At 40.4% G+C, this 21,078-nt stretch overlaps 1 protein-coding gene across 17 annotated transcripts in view; it reads right to left on the bottom strand.

Annotated features, from left to right (window-relative positions):
* The window catches only part of CACNA1C (calcium voltage-gated channel subunit alpha1 C), a 724,164-nt gene that overhangs the window by 628,598 nt on the left and 74,488 nt on the right, over positions 1-21,078 (bottom strand). The window contains exon 1 of one of the 17 annotated variants that reach the window (XM_034781017.1): positions 13,932-14,422. The exons of the other annotated variants lie outside the window; for them this stretch is intronic. Coding sequence (XP_034636908.1) covers positions 13,932-13,980 — 49 coding nt within the window. The 5' untranslated portion in view covers positions 13,981-14,422. Of the gene's footprint in view, positions 1-13,931; positions 14,423-21,078 lie in introns of those variants that run through there. 17 annotated transcript variants of the gene reach the window in all.

Below are 21,078 nucleotides of genomic sequence, written 5' to 3'. Positions count from 1 at the left end.
AATTAGATGGGGCTATTATAAGGTGGGTGCATAACTGGCTGGATAACCGTACTCAGAGAGTTGTTATTAATGGTTCCCAATCCTGCTGGAAAGGCATAACGAGTGGGGTTCCGCAGGGGTCTGTTTTGGGACCGGCTCTGTTCAATATCTTCATCAACGACTTAGATATTGGCATAGAAAGTACGCTTATTAAGTTTGTGGATGATACCAAACTGGGAGCGATTGCAACTGCTTTGGAGGACAGGGTCATAATTCAAAATGATCTGGACAAATTGGAGAAATGGTCTGAGGTAAACAGGATGAAGTTTAACAAAGACAAATGCAAAGTGCTCCACTTAGGAAGAAAAAATCAGTTTCACTCATACAGAATGGGAAGAGACTGTCTAGGAAGGAGTACAGCAGAAAGGGATCTAGGAGTTATAGTGGACCACAAGCTAAATATGAGTCAACAGTGTGATGCTGTTGCAAAAAAAGCAAACATGATTCTGGGATGTATTAACAGGTGTGTTGTGAGCAAGACATGAGAAGTCATTCTTCCGCTCTACTTTGCTCTGATTAGGCCTCAGCTGGAGTATTGTGTCCAGTTCTGGGCACCGCATTTCAAGAAAGATGTGGAGAAATTGGAAAGGATCCAGACAAGAGCAACAAGAATGATTAAAGGTCTTGAGAACATGACCTATGAAGGAAGGCTGAAAGAACTGGGTTTGTTTAGTTTGGAAAAGAGAAGACTGAGAGGGGACATGATAGCAGTTTTCAGGTATCTAAAAGGGTGTCATAAGGAGGAGGGAGAAAACTTGTTCACCTTAGCCTTTAAGGATAGAACAAGAAGCAATGGGCTTAAATTGCAGCAAAGGAGGTCTAGGTTGGACATTAGGAAAAAGTTCCTAACTGTCAGGGTGGTTAAACACTGGAATAAATTGCCTAGGGAGGTTGTGGAATCTCCATCTCTGGAGATATTTAAGAGTAGGTTAGATAAATGTCTATCAGGGATGGCCTAGACAGTATTTGGTCCTGCCGTGCGGGCAGGGGACTGGACTCGATGACCTCTCGAGGTCCCTTCCAGTCCTAGAATCTATGAATAAGCCATATGTATACTGTGGCCCCTTATTACATATGCTGCCATGTGTTTGTAAAAGTTATAGGCTCACATCTTCTGCCACATTGTATCCAGTTTTGCTTTGTTTTTTAGTTGCTTCAGTGGGCATTTCTAGCAACACCCACTAGCATTTACCTCAAGTCATTTCCCCACATGAGTGCATAACATGGGTACATATTCACTTATATTATTACAGATTACCTGAGGTACTAACTCATTTCTTATGTTCCTTCCTCAACCCTCTCTTCTCTGCAGGCAATCTCATTCTCTCCTTCTGTCTGACTTTTTCCATAATGTCCTATTATGCAAAGAATACACTCCTCATCCCAATTGACCAAAACACCCACCTCTCTGTTTTCAACGCACCCCCTTAATCCTCACTGTCCCCACCCCCAAGCCCACAAGAAGTAAATCCAGCAAGCAAACAACATATTTAACTTAAACTTAATCCTTCTTCTAAGTTTCCAAGAAGTCCAAGCATCTCCATTTCTAACTTTTAGATGGTAAGCTCTTCAGAACAGGACTGTCTAAATTATGTGTCCTATTTAGTGCTAAGCACATACTTGGCACTTAACAGATTATAAATAATTATTCGTTCTGATCCATTTTAAATAAATTTGTTTCAGATTTTAGGACCCAATCCTGCAGGGCCTCCATTCACCAAGCCTCCATTAACTGCAATTAGAGTTCCACATGCAGAGAGCTTGTAGGATTGAGCCCACAGCCAGTGCCTGAACCCTATTTCTCGTCATAGGAGCTAATATTTTTAAAAGTGGTTAATGAAGTGGCAATTTTCAGATGTTTAATTTGTGATCCCCTTAAAAGAGTCCTGATTTTCAGAAACTGGTAAGCACCTCCCTTGTGAAAAATCAGGTCCCTTTAGGGGTAGGCAACCTATGGCACGCAAGCTGATTTTCAGTGGCACTCACGCTGCCCGGGTCCTGGCCACTGCTCCGGGGGGCTCTGCACAACAAAGGGGGAAAATATAGTGGAAAGTTTTGTAAACTGTTTTGAAGAACGATGAGTTTACATCAGAAAAATATTTTGTGTGACAACAGATGGTGCACCTGCTATGGTCGGAAAATAGAAGGGATTTGTAAAGTTACATGAAGATCAAATTGGCCACCCGACAGTCAAATTTCATTGTATTAACCATCGAGAAAACCTGCATGCTAAAATTTCTAATTCAGAGCTTAATAATATGATGAATACAGTGGGGCAAATTGTGAATTTCTTTGTTGCTCGATCTGCTTTGACTCACAGACAGTTTCAAGCACTACTAGAAGAGATGGACAGTGCTTATAATGACATTCCACTTTATAGCAACATTCAGTGGCTAAGTTGTGGCAAGGTTTTGGTGTGCTTTGTAAACTGTTTTGATGCAATCAAGGCCTTTTTGTCAGAAAAAGGGCAAAACTACCCCAAACTGGATGATGACAAATTGCTGTGTAAGCTCATGTTTCTAACTGACATCACCGCTCACCTAAACGAACTCAACCTCTGTCTCCAGGGTGCAGGGCAAACGGTTCTGGATCTTTATGAAGCCTGGAAGGCATTTGTTGTAAAACTAGCAGTTTTTTCTTGGGATATTCGAACTTCGACTTTCCGCTACTTCCAACACATAAAAGAGCTATCAACACACTGCATTGTCAGTGTCGATGAGATTGGAATGTACATGGCAAGAAATGGAATCAGAATTTTCTGACAGATTTCAAGATTTCCAGCGATTTGGCCCAATGCTTTCTTTTCTAATTAAACCTGAAAAGATCAATGAAAGCGACTTGGATTTGTCTGTATTTCAGTGGATGGATGTTGAAGATTTCGAAATGCATCTCATTCAGTTAAAAAGCTCAGAATTGTGGGCATCAAAGTTTGGAGATCTGAGGAGTGCACTTGAAGCTACCCAAGAGAGATCATGGGGCCTCTATTCTGACCTGCTGGACGTCCTTGCCAGTGAAATTTAACTGTTTGAAGACAATTGCGTTTGCAATGCTTTCAGCATTTGGATCCACATACCTGTGTGAACAGGTATTTTCATACATGAAATCTGTCCTCTGTCCCTCTCGGAGCCAGTTAACAACTGATCCCTCAGAAGCCTGTGTGCAGCTTAAAGTATCCAAATATATGCCAGACATTGGAAAACTCAGCAAGGAAAAGCAAGGGCACACTAAACTGATAAGATCTGCATTTTAATTTAATTTTAAATGAAGCTGCTTAAACATTTTAAAAACCTTATTTACTTTACATACAACGATAGTTTAGTTATAAGTTATAGATTTATAGAAAGAGATCTCCTAAAACGTTAAAATGTATTACTGGCACGCAAAACCTTAAATTAGAGTGAATAAATGAAGAGTTGGCACACCACTTCTGAAAGGTTGCTGACCCCTGCTTTAGGGTATTAAATGGGTACCCAAAAATTGAGACATCCAAAATAACTAGTCCCTTCAGAAAACCTTGGTCTTAGCATCTATGATTTACCTATTTCCTTCTGTTCGAACTAACGCGAGTTTCCAACTTCTTTTTTGTTGTCGGGGTTTTTCTGTTTGTTTTGTTTTTTAAACAGGCATAACAGCAATTATGCTGGCTTATGCATTTTCAATATATGAACAATAATCTTCAGATGCAATTTCAGGGTTCATATAGTTTAGGCAACATATTATGAGCAGGTAATACATATATCCAATCTGTTCCCCATTCTTATAGCTTATTTGTGACTGTTACAATCAACCTAAACAGGGCCCAGCAAGACAAGTACCTGATCAGTAAGTACTGCAACATTTTGTTTATACAATTTCTATCCTCTTGTTTTTTAGCACATGGTGTTCTTTGAATAGCTAAAAGTAAACAGCACCCATTTTGTCAAGCTCAATAGTGTAAAAGTTTGATAAGCAGTATTTCTGCTCACCATGAATAGACTAAGAGTTTGATTAGATATATTTTAAAACTTGAATCTGGAGATTAAAAATTGATTTTCAAGCATATTTCACAGCTTATTCATTCTGAAAAGTGTTCTTTATCTTTTAGACTTTCATTGGGGGTGAGTAAAATTTATTGTTTACCTCTAAATAACTTGGAGCCTATTGTTCCACCGATTTTTAAGTTGAACTGTCCATTTAAATCAATGAGCAGTTCTGCTTCACAACTCATGGGACAGTATGGCCCAGGAAAAATATTGGAACAAGATTTTATCTTGACAGACAAGAAAATATTAGATGTGTTATTTTAATCCATTCATTGTTTTATGGAGTCAAAGACCTTCCTGGAATGTCCCAAATCTAAATGATGACCCAGAGTCCTAGATTTTGCACCTAGAATTCTAATTTAGTTGAAGTGGTATAAAATTACATATCGCTTGCACTTGTTGACAATATATCTGAGTCAGCTCAGCAGTACAAATTATTCCACTTAAGGTTAGCACAGGGGTCGGCAACGTTCGGCACGCAGCTCGCCAGGGTAAGCAGCCTGGCAGGCGGGGCCAGTTTTATTTACCTGCTGACATGGCAGGTTCGGCCGATCGCGGCCCCCACTGGGCGCGGTTCGCCATCCCGGGCCAATGGGGGCAGCGAGAAGCGACGCGGGCGAGCGATGTGCTGGCCGCGGCTTCTCGACGCCCCCATTGGCCCGGGACAGCGAACCGCGGCCAATGGGGGCCGCGATCGGCCGAACCTGCTGCGTCAGCCGGTAAATAAAACTGACCCATCCCGCCAGGGTGCTTTCCCTGGCGAGCCGCATGCCGAACGTTGCCGACCCCTGGGTTAGCATAAGTTACATTCAAATCAACTCTACATTCATCTGTTTTAATTGTCAATATACTAATAACTCTTGCTTCTTGCTAAAGGCACCAATTTTAAATCAAACCACAAAGATTCTGAAATCACAAATGCAGAAGATATTTGGTGATCCACACTTCTGAGACAGATAGTATACCGGTGGATCCTCAGTTAACCAGAGAGGCTATCAGACCCCAATTAAATCCAAATTCTAGATATTTGAATGCAGATCTGAAGGGAGAATTTGGTCTTTTGAGTACTCGTCTTTGAGTACTCTGCCATGTCTGCATATTACAGACATTTTCAATACTGCATTACGTAGACACAGCAAAGTGTATTACAGATGACATGGCATATCAGTCCTAACTTTCAACCTCCTGACATTTGTCCGCATCATACCTTAATCTTACTTTAGGTTAAATATATTTTGGAGTATATTCAATTGCAAGAATGTATTTTAACATCATCTTCAACTGGCACTATCTTTAACCTCCTGAATTTACTTAAACTCCATCGCCTATCATATGGATCATTGCAATGCTTCTATATCTAAAATTCATTAAATCTACTGCTAACAACTAGATAATATAAGACATTCCAAATTCAGAATTATTATTATTGTCAAGAATGCATGAAGCAGAAAAAATACAGCCTGTATCTGACAAAGCTGGGATAGATTGACTTGCAGGGAGACTCAGATACTCTTTTTGTGAACTTAAGAGAGTATGTCTGACAAATGTGACATGAAATTTGTAACAGGGACAACACGTGGACAAAAGAAAAGTATCACTTTTTAAAAGGGAGGATTCTTTAAAACTATTACATCCTTCTGGCAAGCTGACAAATGGAGAAAACTTTCCCCCCCTTCCTCCTCTGGAATAAAGAATCTGAAATCTGATCAGTAACATGAATGCTCTTCCCTGTAATGCCTGTAAGGAAGAAATGTTGACTTAATTACTCAATTAGGCCATATTTACTTTATAATTATAGTGTCATGTTCAGTCATTTTAAATTGTTTTTTCCAAAATATCCAAAGGCAGCCATCCACATCATGGACTTAAAAGTTGAAAAACTTCAGTTAAAAAAACAAAGACATTTATAGAAGCATATTTTAAAAAGGAAAGATTCTGTATCCTTTGGGATTTCAATGTGCAGATGGTCACCAATTTGTATTTTCATGGAAACAATTAACTGAGTTTTACCCACAGGAAAAGAGAGCTCCCACAGGGATAGTCATATTCTTGACCTCATCTTTGGATTTGGTCTGAAAATTTTAGGTCCACGGGTCATCCACATTGGGTGATTTAGCTATCATCTTGCAGGTTTCAGAATAGGAGCCAACTATCTCCCCCATCTCTGTACTAACACACGTCTATTTGTATCCAGCTCAGGAGACTGAAGAGTCCTGTGGATTTTTTCAGTTTCCTTACTGGTGCAGAGGCATATTGGACTTCACTTTCTAGCCAAGGTGTCAATAAACTCATTGATAACTAATTCCATTGTTTAAAGGAGACTCAACTCCCTGGCTCCCCCCTGTGTTGCATTCTGGTTGTTTCTTTTGCCCAGATATCACTTGGGTTTAATGATGATATCTGGGGCAGAATGCAGATGGGTCATAGAGTAGATAGAAGATGGCAGGGAAAGGCACCTGGAGTCCAATCATCTTCTGTACAAAGGACTTTATGGGGGTATACAAAAGAGCTATAATCAAGCACAAGAGATTTTGTACGACTCCAGCCAACTACATTTTGAGAAACTACCCAGCTGAGCTCTATCTAGTAGCACTACATTTGGTTAATCCAAATTTGCCCCCAACAGTAGTCACTTCAAATGAATGTTTCTAACAGAGGAACAGAATTCTTCTGTTGACCTGCTCTGTTTACAGGCAGTGGAATCCTGCAAGGAATTGCTCATAGATTTCTGCTGGCTCATGGCTGCAGGAAAGTGTTGTTGACTTCACCCTGGTTATAATGGTGGTGAAAGTGGTTTTCTGAGTAGAGTGTATGCAGGGTCTCATCTGAAGAATCCTTGAGGAGAAAGCATAGAAGCAGCCAAACCTACAAAGGCAGCTTGGACTTGATTTTTTATCTTTTATTTTTATTATCTACTGTTAAGTAAAGCATAAATTCAAATCCCAGTGAGGGAATTTTTGACCTTTTACAGTATGTAAGAACTATGTTTTGGCACAGGGTAGGAAAACTACCTGCTTACACTGCTGTGACAAGCTTAGTATATTTGTTGAAAAGAATGACTCCAGGTTTGTCTCGCTATGCCTTTAAATTATGAGAATCTCAGGCTTCCAAGATACCGTCTACCCTGGCTGAGTTCAGTGTGGCTTCTGGTGAAGATGTCCATGGTATGTGGGTTCCCTGAAACCCACCATCTGTGGTTCCAACAATTGATCATGCTGGCTGATTAAACCCAGTAGCATGGCTGTAATTAAGCTATTGGCTGGCACATCTAAGTTAGCATTCTGTCCTTAAACTTGTAGTAGCCCAGCCCATCTCTTAGGAATCCATCTCTTGGCAACAAAGTGTGTGCCTTTCCTTTTTTGGGGAAAGAGGATTGTGCCCAGCTATGGGGCAGCTCAAGTCTCCTGACTGTAGGGTATTGTCATTTGACCTCACAGTTGGACCACTCAACATGTTCATAGCCTGACCATGGATTGTTGCTATGGCAACCAAAGAACACTAGTGGAAGATAAGAATTAATTATTGGCAGTGGACAATCATGTGTAATCAACAAGGGATTTGGAATGCAGCATTACTCCAGGCTCTAACTTCTTTTCTATATTCTTTGCTACATACAGTATGTGCCCTCTTGAGACATTATCATTTTTAGACATGGATAAAATATCACTAGTCTGAGGAGGACAGGCAATAATACAATCCTTGCCCTGTGGACCCTGTTAGCTTCTGTCCTGGAAGGGTACTTAGATAATACTGCCAGCTAGATTTTTCAGGGATGCCTCATTCTTAACCCAGAAAAGACAGAAGTCTTTCTGGTAGATAGCCCTTACATAATCATGTCCCTTTCTCTTCTTTCATGGTCCCATTTTATTGAGGGGTTATATTTGGAAGTACTTAATCATGTTAAGAATTAGGGCACTTATGTCAACCATACTATGACAGACCAATGAGAGCATGAAAGAATTCTATACGCCTAGGTGATATTTAAACACCCTAGTAGTGGGTTTTATTGTAAAGTGGAAAACTAAACTTAAAGCATCCCCTGCCTTTTTAAAACACAGATACAATAGGACTTTTCCAAGCAAGTTGAGATATAAAGAGTGTCTCAATTCAGCCAAGCTCCAGAGAGGAAGAGATACCACTCTCATATTCATATTCTCCTCTCATCTGCAGTCCTCTTCTAAAAAGAATGGCTCAGGTATGGGATCTCTTCCATATCCTGTGCAGCAAAGACCGATACAAGAATTCATTGAGCTTCTCCACAATGGCCTTGTCTTCCTTGAGTGCTTCTTCAGCACCTTCATTGTCCAGAAGCCCCACCGATTGTTAGGCAGGCTTCCTGCTTCTGACGTACTTAAAAAAAAATTGCTGGTAATTTTTATATCTTTAGCTAGTTGCTTTTCGAATTCTTTCTTGGCCTGCTTAATTATACTTTTATATATGACTTGCCAACGTTTATGCATCTTTCTATTTTCCTCACTAGGATTTTACATCCAATTTTTAAAGGATGCCTTTTTGCCTCTAACCACCTCTTTTACTCTGCTGTTTAGCCATGGTGGCATTATTTGGTCCTCTTACTATTTTGTTTTTGTTTAGTGTTTTTTTGTTTGCTTGCTTTGTTTGGGGTATATATTTATTTTGAGAACTTAGGACATATGCAACATTTCTCATTGCAGTCTATATAAGAGATAGAAGCTTATTTGGGGGTTCACTGTATAATCAAGATCTCCCCACTGAACCCTCTCCTGGCTGGATCTATGCTCTGAAATCAACCACCTTTTTGGGGTCGCATCTCCACACCTTCTGTCAGCAGATGTAGTAACCCTTCAGATGCAGAACTCTTTCTCTGTCTAGACATCCACTTCAGCCTATCGCTCTTCCCAGGGCCAGCTCTACCATTTTTGCTGCCCCAAGCAAAAAAATAAAAAAAAGCCGCCCGGACTGTGCCGCCCCTTAGCATGCGCCGTCCCAGCCACGTGCTTCCTCCGCTGGTACCTGGAGCCGGCCCTGGCTCCTCCCCTTGGGGGGGAAAAACTGCCTGAAAACACTTCTCTTTAGAGAGCATTCAGCATAGCTACACTGTTGCCTGGCCAGTGACACAGGGTTTCTCCCCAACTCCAGAATATATGCTGCCATACCCATTTTCTTAATAGAAGCCAGTAGAAAACTTAGTTTTAACTTAGTCCTTACTTCCAGGTTTCTGCTCCACCCCTCTCAGAGCTTCTGGCAGGGTCCCAGTTCTGACCAGCCCTGCTCCTTCTTTGGGGCAGCAGTCTCATGGCTATTGCCCTGAGCACCTGACCCCCTTGCTTCAGGACATCCACCATAGGTGTTAGCTCCACTCCAGCATACCTTCTCCTCCCCAAAAAATAGCCCATCCCAAGCAATTCCTCCTCCAGTTGCCCACTGGCAGCCCTTTATAGGCTCAGGTGTAGCCCAACCCTCTTTAATTGGCTGGATTGGACTCATTTGCTCCAGTCCAGGGGAGCTGCGCTTTAGTCTATCAACAGGGACCACCTATCTTTTGAGACATGTATTTTATGAAGCTTTAGCTAATGTCTCAACTATTTTATTTAATATTGCAACAGTACTTTAATCGCTTGCACAATGTGTTGACTACTTTGAGGAGGAAGATAGTGCTTTGTAAATAACATTATTTATTGTTCAGTCACCAGGGCTAGGAGTTGCAGAACTGCACTTCAAAGCAGCAATTCAAGGTTTCTTTTCTGCCAAAATCTGAAACTGAAATATGATCTGATACCATGGGCACCAGTCTCAAGAGAGAATTTTTATGTCTCACAAAACAGGTTTTCTAATGTTTCTACTGACAGACCTTTACAGAAAAATGAAAGGATAAAATATAGCTACCAGAAAATTAATGAACAGGTGGCTAATTTATTTTTTTAAATTATGGCAGGATAGCAGTTTCTCATACATGTAGGAGCAACTCCCCAAAAGTATAGAAAGTAAAATTAGCATGCTGAAAATACTGCAGAAAATTAGAGCAGCCATCCAATATTATCTATCTTACATCTTCAATGGTTTTGTGTTGTAACATAGCATAAGACAGATTCCAACAAATAAAATGAAATCTATGCATTTTTACCTGTAAAGTAAAGGAAAATATCTTTCACCCTTAAAATGATGTATTATTTTCTGCCACAGTACACATCACATGACCCTAACTTCAGGTCAGAAAATATCTTATGACTATATTAGGGGCTTGACCCTCTTATTATCAGTATGTTCCTGGTAAATTGAGGAACTAATTAATATACCCTTTATTTAAGAAGATACAAACTTATTTTGAAGAGACTGTCTTACAAGGAAAAATATCAAGAACAAAATATGTGCAGCCTAGAAAAGAAGGAGGCTACAGTAAGACCTAATTATGGTTTAAAAATACCTGAGGGAGTCCCACAACGAGCAGGTCGGAATCTGTTCAGACTATGCAACAAGGACAAAACCCAAAGGCATAATCTGAGATTGAATGAAGAGCAGTTTAAACCTATCAGAAATGGATTTTCACTCAGAGGATCATTACTATGTGGAATAGATGACCTAGCAGGGGTCTGTAGTACTAATTAATTTAATTATAGGATGGATACATATCTAACTATCAATGCTATATACGGACTTTCTTTCTGAAAAGCAGATATTCTTGCTGAGATGGACTGGGTGGACCTGAAATTCTTTCCTGTCAAGTATTTCTCTATTTCTTTTATGACTTCTTGACTCCATAGCCCTGTAGTGCCACCTTCTGGAAGAGGCAGTACTTAAATAGCCCAAGTTCTCCCATGTCCACCTTGATAACCGCAGCAGCTGAACTACTTTTTTTTAATAAACAACCATCACCAGTTTTATTTCCCTTCATATTTGGCCAACAAATCTCATCAAATAAAGATTCCCTGCCTCCCAATGCCAAAAGCACAAGCACTGAAATTTAACTAGATTTTTAAACTACACCTGAGACTCAAACTAGGAGCACCAAAGGGCTCACTGTGTTTCCTGTGCATTTTAAAGGAGTGCAAAACATACTTTTGCAGAATGATTTTCTATTTTATTTTATGACTAAAAAATTTGAAATACTATGATGGGTTACAGTAAGTCCATTTGATATGATGTAGCTAGTTGTGCATGCTTTTTCTTGTGCGTGTTTTTTATTTTTTCCCTTAAATAAACATACGCTCTATGGTTACAATGAATAATTGTCATTGAAATATATTCCATTGTGGAGAATAATTAAGCACTGAAAAGTACCTAAGCATCAAGAAGCAACAGTGCTACTAGCTAAAACAACCCCATTACCCTTTTCTATGTGCAGTTCAAGAGCGTGATGGAAAATATATCAGACCAATATCTTTCATCTCAAAAAACTGGGAAAATTATGACTTCAGGGTGAAAATATACTATCACTTTTCTAAGCAGCACTAATAAAGTTAATACAAGTATGTTATAAACCTACACGTATTAATACATAAGAAAATAGTATATTCACATAAAAAATGCCTTTGTAACCGTATGATCTTCTCTACCTGACCAAAGGCCTTTGTTATTTTTTAAATAAAGAATAGTAATTTGGCTCATTTGTTATCCCAACTCCAGAATGTGAGACCATTAGGATAGTCACGTAAGTGGTTGACTGGATATAGACATAAGCAGAGAGCACCTATGACAAGAAGAGGCCTAGTCATGCCACTCAAACTTCTAATACAGACATAAAGATATGTCTTTTACTGGCAGTACCCAGAATACCCTCCTTGCTGTCAACAGCTGGTGAATGTAAAGCTAAGACATTCTAGTGTCCTAAACCAAATGTTTTCAGATATATTGAGAAGAGCAGCTCAGTATCCTGGCTTTCCTTTGCACTCATCCTTTTAATCTCTGCCTTTCATTTTAGAATCGCTGTTTGCTCTAATTACTCCATTACATCGTGGGATTGGTTTGCTCTGAGCTCCGATCTTCTTTGCCACCCATATTCTTGGCTACAAATCCATTTTTACCTCACAAGCTTCCTCCACTTAAAAAAATTAAAAGACATATGAATAAATGCCAGCCCTCAGGGAAACCAACTTCCTTCCATGTTTGGATGGTTTTCTGTTTGCTTTAGAAGTTGTTCTTTCACCTGGGAGCACTGAGAATCAGCATCCAAAGATAGATGCAAAACTGCTCCTCCAATTATATAATCACTGCAGTTGATAAGTAGGGAGCTGGATTCATGTTGCCATAGCGTTGGCATATTGCTATGAAGGCTGAGCTCTTCGTCCACTTTACCAGCTCTGGCATTGAAGGAGAAATCCACTTCTGCCTGCCGAATGCATGTGCAAAGCACTAGAGCTTACACAAAAAAGAGCACACTTTAGATCGGGGTTGATTCCTCGCTCCGCCTACCTTATTTTGGGAGAGTACTTGGAGGGGGAGGGGGGCTGTTTGTTTGTTTTTCTTCTTAATCTGTGTTTAATTGGGGATTTGATCGTTGAAATCGACCTATTCTTCCTCCACTAAGGCTACTACAGCCCAGATGCACCGTGGGTGTTTCCTCCCCAGCTAAAGGGGGCTAAATAGGAAGAGAAAATCTGGCCCAAAACTGCCCTCATAGCCCTCAGATTGAGTGGCTCACCAAATGACTCGGGGCGCTTTGCCAAGCCGAGTTGTTTAATTGCGGTCTTTAAGGGGAAATCCCCCTCTAGCAACAGTAGGCGTAGGAAGGAAAGGGGGCAGCATTTACAGACAGTCAAGTTAGCCTCTGACACCAGAGGTGTAAGTACGCACCACTAAAACGGAGAAGCTTCCTTATCAGGCAATGCGGGGAGATTTAGTGGAAATGAAAAAGACGCTAGTCACAAATGGGGTTATATAGACACCTCGATACATTACTACCACCAAGGACCGCTCTCTCTCTCTCTTTCTCTCTCTCTCTCTTCAGTGGAAGAAAATGGCTATTTGTTCCGCAATCACAATTTGTGCGTTAAATGCTGCTCGGGGAGGAGAATGGAGGGAGCTTGAGAACATGCAGGTTACAGGATAAAAATAACATCAAGTATAACAGCTACCAGTTGGGGGGTGGAGGAGGAACTTCTAGAGTTGGACCAACAAAGTTTTAATATGGGGGTAGGTGGTTACACTTCTTAATTATAAAGAGAACTAACGTGTCTTAAAGTCCATAATGTGGACAATCAGAACGAGCTATTTGACAATTCGCTACAAAAAGTAAAACCCAACTTTGATTTAAACATAAAACAGCGCTACATCATATCTTTCTATCATTGTATATCTCCGACATATTACATATATGTGTATGTGTGTGTACACAGATAACTCCTCATCCTCTCCCCTTTGATGTTAGTTTAGAAATAGCCAAAGGAGAAGGAGAGGGCTCCCCTTCCAGCATCTTGGGAAACTGTATTGAGATTTGGGTTTGGAGGAATTGGTGTGATATTAACTAGTGACAACCCCTAAACCAGGCTATACTGGAAGTAATCTTCCTCTGACACGTAACAGCCAAGCTGCACCGCAAAATCACTTAGCCTTCTTCCAAACTGTCCGTTGGGCGTCCCTTTTCCACTCTTCTGTTATTTAAAATAAATAAATAAATAAAAGGACTTGGACAACTTTTCCTTTCCTGGCATTTCTTATGAAACACATGCTCCCATGGGGATTTTTCAGCGGATACTCTAACAAGATCACTGCAACAAATCCGTCTAATGTTATCAGTATGATCTGAATGGAAACTGGTGTCATAGCCTGCTTTCTCTTGCTATTCCCCTCCTATCCTTGACTCTAGCAGCAGCAGCAATAGAAATTGACATTATAGAGACGATGGACAGAATAGAAAATAATTGCTAGATCCTTTGAGGTAAACCTCAATCTTACCTTGATGGTTTTCTTCTGGAATGTACATCCTCTTGTTTTCATTGACCATTTAAAATGAGTCCAGATTAATCCCTCCAAATATCGGCTTGGTAAAATTCAAGGAAGAATTGAGCTGCAGTATTTCCCCTTTTATTATTACCTGATTCCCATTATTGCATCAAACACCAAAAACTGATCCTTTCCACTACTGCCTCCTTTAGTGAAATTGCAATGCATCCTCAGTACATCCGGGCCCCTTCCAAGAATTTAGCAGAGCACCTCTGGCTGCTAAACCATTAAAAAAAAAGAGAGAGCAAGAAGGGGGGAAACGAAAAAAAAAACATCCAGGACAAATATCAAAGGGTTAAATGTCTTTTTTTAAATCCATCATTTACAAGAGTAAGAAAAAGAGGAGGGGGAGAGAGATGTTCAAAGGCTGCTGCTCCTCTTCAAAGCCATTCTGAGAGCGTTCTGTTGGCAGAAAGCTGTTTCTGCAGAGGAAGAGGGAGAGAGAGCACAGTCCCAGCCCCTCACTCCCTCCCCTCCCTCAGCACACTCACTTCCCTCTCTCTCTCGCTCGCTCTCGCAGACAGACAGACACACTGAACACTTCCAGATGTTCCAGCTGCGGCGGCAGCAGCAACAGCACACAGACCCCGGTGCACAGCTTTAGGAGCCGGCTGACTTGATCTGAAAGTTTAACATGCTCTCTCCCCTCACTGCGCCTGCTGAAACCTTTCTACAGACATGACGTCAAGAAAGCAAGCTGGATCTGGCTGCCTGGAAAAGTGGGGGGGAAAGGAGGGGTGGAATCAATAGACAGACTGACAGACAGAGCTTGGTGGAACTGAGCTCTATAGTATTCATTGCAGATCGCTCCAAGAATTCCACTGCAATTAGAACAGCTTTCCACTACCCCCCTCCTCAATCTTATTTCTCAATATTGTGGGCTCTAACCCGCGGTTCCACTACGGAATGCATCTGTGATCTGAATTTAAAGGAGGACAATATCATTTGCTGAAATATTAACGTCTGCTTCATACAACGGCGTTTAACAAAACATCGGAATGAGCTGTGATTACATGTGATCAATTACAATCAGGATGCTGTATAACTAAAATACAAACACAATACACGGAGGAGGATGAAAGGGATACGGAGGGATAAGTTGCACAGACAAGAGGATGCACAGATGTTTAAACAGATTAATCAAGCTAGGATTTTCAAAATCCTTGGTGGAAACACAAAAGTGTTCTGTTGGGGTATCCCACCATTCTTCTTAATTATCCCTGTCATTTGGCCCAGGAGCCTCCACAGAGAGCAGAAATGACTTCTTTCAGACAAAATGTGAACTGAATACAGTACATGTTAAATGTATCTGGGCTCTCAGAGCTGCCATGTTAAACAAGAAATGCAGAGTTACAAAATACCCCTCTCAGGAATGAGGCTAGAAATTGTGCTGATTGGGGAAATTAAAATAGTTTGAGTTGCATTTGGGGGAACATCTAGAACATTATGTCCTACCTGTAAAACAAATAAACGCAATATTTTAATTGTCATATAGCATCAACTTATAAGCATCATGCATGCAACATGATTCATTGTGATTAAACATACACCTAGCTCTGTTCCTTTCTAATATACCTTCAATTAAGCTAGAATGGTAGAATTTTCCTGTTCATATATTTTGAGGTTGGTTATAGAGTGTAGTCAGGATTTAAATGATAATGGCCTTTATCACCTTTCCTCCAAATGGATCCCTATGCGCTTTACAAAACATCTATCTCTTAGGAATCTTTCAATCACCACTAAACTGTGGATATCTCTGGGATGAACCTCAGAACATAACAGCACACAGCAACATGTACACAACAGATTTGCTGAGGAAAGGAAGATAATACCATAGCCACTTGAAACCACAAGGGAAACTGAGCTAGACATAATACAATTACCAAAGTTGAAATTTGGCCAGCACACTCGCCTGTCATAAAAAATGTCCCCTGGTTTTCTAATTACCACAGGACTTCCATTTTAGGTGGCATTGAAAAGACAAATTCTCCCGAAGCACATTGCCCCATAACACCATGCTGAGGCACTGAGTTAGTATTGACTCAGAAGAGAGAGTGCCTCCAGCTGAATCAAAAATACTACTTCCTCCAGCACCTAGATTTTATCTCATAGTGTCCCATCTAAACACACTTACCCTATTTAATTCATGAAACCAGGTGAGATCATAGTTTGAGATGGAATGATTGTATATTACATTAACTTTTATTATCATTTCTAGTTGTTTTTTTTTGTCTGTGAAAAATAACTTCTCCCTCAAAAATTATATTTAATAAACCCTTGGCACTGAAAAGGAACTGAACAATGGTTCCCGTTTCTTACTTTTGAATGTAAATAAGTATGCTCTATTGTTCTCTATATAAACCCAAATTCTTACCATCTTGGATTGTGTTCATTCCATTTTTTAAAGCATGAGTCAACCAAGATTTGCATGATTCACCCAGAAAACCATCACTTGCATGGACACAGTCACTTAGGAAGCATTTAGGAGAATGATGATCATTGCTACACAGAAGTCAAATACTCCTTGGGGCATCTGTAAATATCTCATTTGCCCTTACTGGTTCACATGCTCAACAAGCAGAAAATTTATATACAGCATTAGTCAAATGTCAGCCACCAACCACCATAGTGTTGCTTTCTGCCAAATCACATACATCTGCAGGCACATACACAAGCTGTCCCTACCGCATACAGATCTTTCTCTAGTCTTTATCCCTCTAAGCTCCCAACATAGGTCACAATTTGGGCCAATTATCAAAAATAAGGTTCAGAAGAAAATAGTGCAAGGATCTAGAATATTAGCCTGCATTAATTTGTTAACATAAATAAGTTTTACTATAACCAGCAGTTTCCTGATACAACATCTATGACACTAATAGCTTACTAAGTAAAAGGTGGAAGTGAATGTAAATTTAAGATAAAGTCATCCTGGTAATGAAAGACAGTCAAGAGGTAGGACAGTGACCATCAAGCACTTTTCTCAAAAAAATCTTATTTTAAACACTAAGAAAAGTTTGTGAAAATCAATTTGTTAAAAAGTTGCATTTAAAGTAAAGGTGATTATACCATATTTCCTTAACACTGTGATAACCTAAGTACATGGTTTTACCACGTATTACCATGGGGCTTAAGGGGTATGATGTGCCTCACACTGGCTATCTGTACCAGGAAGTATTTCACCCAGACAACTTAAATATAAAATAGCAATTGGGGAATGCAAATGTAATGATCCCCAGTACAAGACAGCAGGGTTTGAACCTGAGGTTTTCAGCACCAAAACACAGACTGCTTGAGTTAAAGGAGAACCTTCACCATCTGATAGGAGGAGGAGGCTGTTATCCTCTAACACTGGGGAGGGCAAACTATGACCTGCAGGCTGGATCCGGCCCATCAGGGCTTTCAATCCGGCCTGGGGATTGCCAGCCCCATGGCGCAGTGGGGCTAAGGCAGGCTCCCTGCCTGCCCTGGCCCCGCGCCGCTCCCGGAAGCGGACGGCACCACATCCCTGTGGCCCCTGGGGAAGGGGGGGGAGAGGGCTCTGTGCGCTGCCCTCACCTGCAGGCACTGCCCCCCACAGCTCCCATTGGCCGGGAACGGGGAACAGCGGTCAATGGGAACTTTGAGGGTGGTACCCACAGGCGAGGACAGCATGCAGCAAAGCCGCCTGCCCCACCCCACCTCCAGGGGCAGCAGGAATGTGGTGCTGGCTGCTTCCAGGAGCAGCGCAGGGCCAGGACAGGCAGGGAGCCTGCCTTAGCCCTGCTGTGTGCAGTTGCCAGCCCGGAGCCACTCGAGGTAAGCAGCGCCAGGCCAGAGCCCACACCACAAACCGCCTCCTGCACCCCAACCCCCTGCCCTGAGTCCCCTGCTGCATCCCAACCCCCTGCCCTGAGCCCTTCCTGCACCCCGCACCTCTCCTGCACCCCAACCCCTTGCCCTGAGCCCCTTCCTGCACACGGCAACCTCTCCCACACCCCACACTTCTTCCCACACACCAACATCCTGTCCCAGCCCTACATTCAATTTTCCCACCCAGATGTGGCTGTCAGGCCAAAAAGTTTGCCCACCCCTGCTCTAACAGACTAGCCATTACAGAGATGGAAATGCAGCACACTTAACAAGTACACTACATCAACAAGTAGACTGGTAGTCTAGTCGTGGCAGCATAGCACACTAATGCCCTGCTAGGGAACTAGGTTTGGGCCTAAGTACTCTGGATTGGTAGGTTCTGAGCAAGTCACCAGAGGTAGAATGTTCAGCACGGAGGAAGACAGAGGGCCTTGAATTGTTCTTGAGTGACTGATAGCTGTCTGATGCTTAGAAAAGCAGTGATGCCTTTCCAAACAGAACCACATCTAGCCCTCTTCAACCAAAGGAAAGAAATTAAAGATTCGGAGGAACAACCTCTTCCAGTAAAAAAAATACTGAGAAAGTTGATGACTTCTCTTCGAGTTTTCTCTACTAAATATGCATTGCAAGTTTTTAACCTGGGTAGTCTAGTCTAGTGGACAGGCACTAAACCAAGCCTCAAAGACTTGGGTCAATTCCTGCTCAATCACAGATTTCCTGTGTTACCTTAGAAAAATTATTTAATCTATCATGTGCCTCTGATCTTGCTCTGTAAAATGAGAATAGGAGCTTTCTACTTCACAGGAGTGTTGTGAGGATAAAATTCATTTGTGATTGTGAGGTGCTTAGATACCATTCAGATGAAGGCCATATAAATAGTTAGATGGGTACTTATTTCTGAGAAACTGCTTCTGTATTAAGGTATGAAGTGGCAAAGTTTGTTTGAGCAATAGATCATGTATCATGAGTTTATTTTTTCTGCCAAACAATGCAGTATTCCATCTCCCTTCCCAAATCTACAGAGTATATTAGGCACATAAAAACCAACATCAGCTCTTAGCAAATAAGTTATAGCTATCTGCCTGGGTTCTGTGCCTGGTATCCATCCCTTTTGTACTAAAGGAAGGGCTACTGTGATGCCAGTTTTTGACGGCAGAACTGTGAAAGAAATGGAGTAAAAACAGAGATCCTTGAAGAATATTAAATAAGAATATTAACAACTACTTTTAAAGAAATATGATGACAATCTTTTAAGTACTCTCATTATGCCTCAAACAGACTAGATTTTTTCCAATTAATGTAATATGGCTATTGCATAAATTATCTAGTTGGTCCTATTTTCAGTAGATTACCAACAATGGTGTGAAGTTAGTTATTCCTTTACCTATAATACCACAAGAGGATAAATTCTTCAAAAGAAGAAAATAAACATATTTATTTATCTCCAGAAATTGTATGAAAACTCATCATACAAAAATGATTTTTTCAGGGAAAGAAACCCTGTTGCAGATCTCTGCACTACTATGCTAAAAGTAAAATTTTATTCAGATTTAGGTTTTTGCATCTCAGTCAGGCTGGGAGTGGAGGCAGCACATAACAGTCTGCTCCTGCTCACACTGAAGACAATGGGAATTTTTGCCACTGATTTCAATAAAAGAAGAAATGGGACCTAACCACAATTCAAATTTTGCACATGGATCTCAATCTTCCATTTTTGAAAACTTGGTCTTTAATGGTTTCAGTTGTTGTCTAGTATCTATCTTCTTAAATATGGGGTAACTAAATCTGAGGGCAATGACCTAATTAGTGATGAGTACAGCAAAAGAATTATCTTCCTTGGATAACACATGATTCTCTTAACACAGCTCAGCATAACTTCTGTTTTTTGTGACAGCATTTCATTGTGGATTCATATGCAATGTATCACCTACCATAACCCTCAGGGTTTTCTCTGTGCTACTACTTCCTAACCAGTATTTCCTTGCTCTATATTGGTGCATATGAGTATTCTGTCCGGCATGACCACATTGCATTTACCTTATATCAATCACATTTTATTGACTTCAGACCATTTTTCTAATCTATTGAGATTGGAGGGTAAGATTAAAAATGAACAAACTATTTGTCATTCTTCCCAGTTTCTCATCTCCTACACATTTGATTGCCGCACTCTCCACACCATCTTTCTACCTGTTAATGAAGGAAATCTTCCATATATCTAAAATAAACACTGGGTTTTTAAAATGTTTTGTATCTTAAATTTATAGTTAGTTTTAATGGTCATGAATGTAAGCAATTCGGACTATAGCCAGGTGCACAAGCTTTCAGCTCTAACACTTACATAAAACACAGGGATTTTTTTTCCCAGAAAAAAAAAATCCTGTGACATTTTTCAGGTTATCAGGATTTCTGTGTGTTTTCATTTTCTTAGAATTTGGTACTGTGAGATATTTACTAGAGTATGACATATACTTAAAATTTTTACAAAACCAAAACACTGAGATTTTCAAAGCCAACTAGAGAATTTAGCCACACAACTCCCATTGAAATTAATAGGACTTTTATGACTAAATGCCCTACTTGGCTTGAAAATCTCAGTCATTAGGTTCTAATTTCAATATGCCAATAAAAACTAACTATTCTAAAAAAGTAAAAGGCAAACTATGCGAGTATCCACATTATTGGGCCTTCTAAGTCTATTAGGAAATGGTAAGAAAGTCACAACTGTCTAGAATTTTCGAGAAGAAGGTAAATTAATGAAACCATTAAAGACTGGACAAGGGAGTGGTACTGAGTGGAATCAACTGTTATTCTATATTGAAGAAATAGAAGTAGATGGAACTGTGAAATGTTAAGTAGGGTGTGGTTTGCTAGAATATAGAAACTTCTGGAAGAAAGGTTTGGCATCTGAAAATGTTGTTTTATATGAAGCTGTGCAGCTCATTTTAATTTTCAGTCTGCAATCTTCAGAGTTAATTTGGTTTTGATTCCAGCTGTAGTAAATGTGAGAGCTGCTGATCGATACTGCAAACAGATAATTAATGTTTAGTGATTACTAAACATCATTGTATGAATTTATCTGGCATACCTAAAGTTGAAGGAAGAGGTAGGAAACAAGTGCTTGAATAGACTGAGGTAATAAAAAGAGATAATTACCCTAAGTAAAATGTATACATTGTGAAGAGCTGTTAAGTAGCAAGATAGAAAAGATTTGTGCCCATGTCAAAAAGTGCAAAAAATCTGTTTCTTA

Source organism: Trachemys scripta, chromosome 1, assembly GCF_013100865.1.
Source record: "Trachemys scripta elegans isolate TJP31775 chromosome 1, CAS_Tse_1.0, whole genome shotgun sequence".
NCBI lineage: Eukaryota > Metazoa > Chordata > Testudines > Emydidae > Trachemys > Trachemys scripta.
The sequence above is the reverse complement of the archived record's forward strand: the minus strand, read 5'-3'. Positions and strand labels throughout refer to the sequence as shown.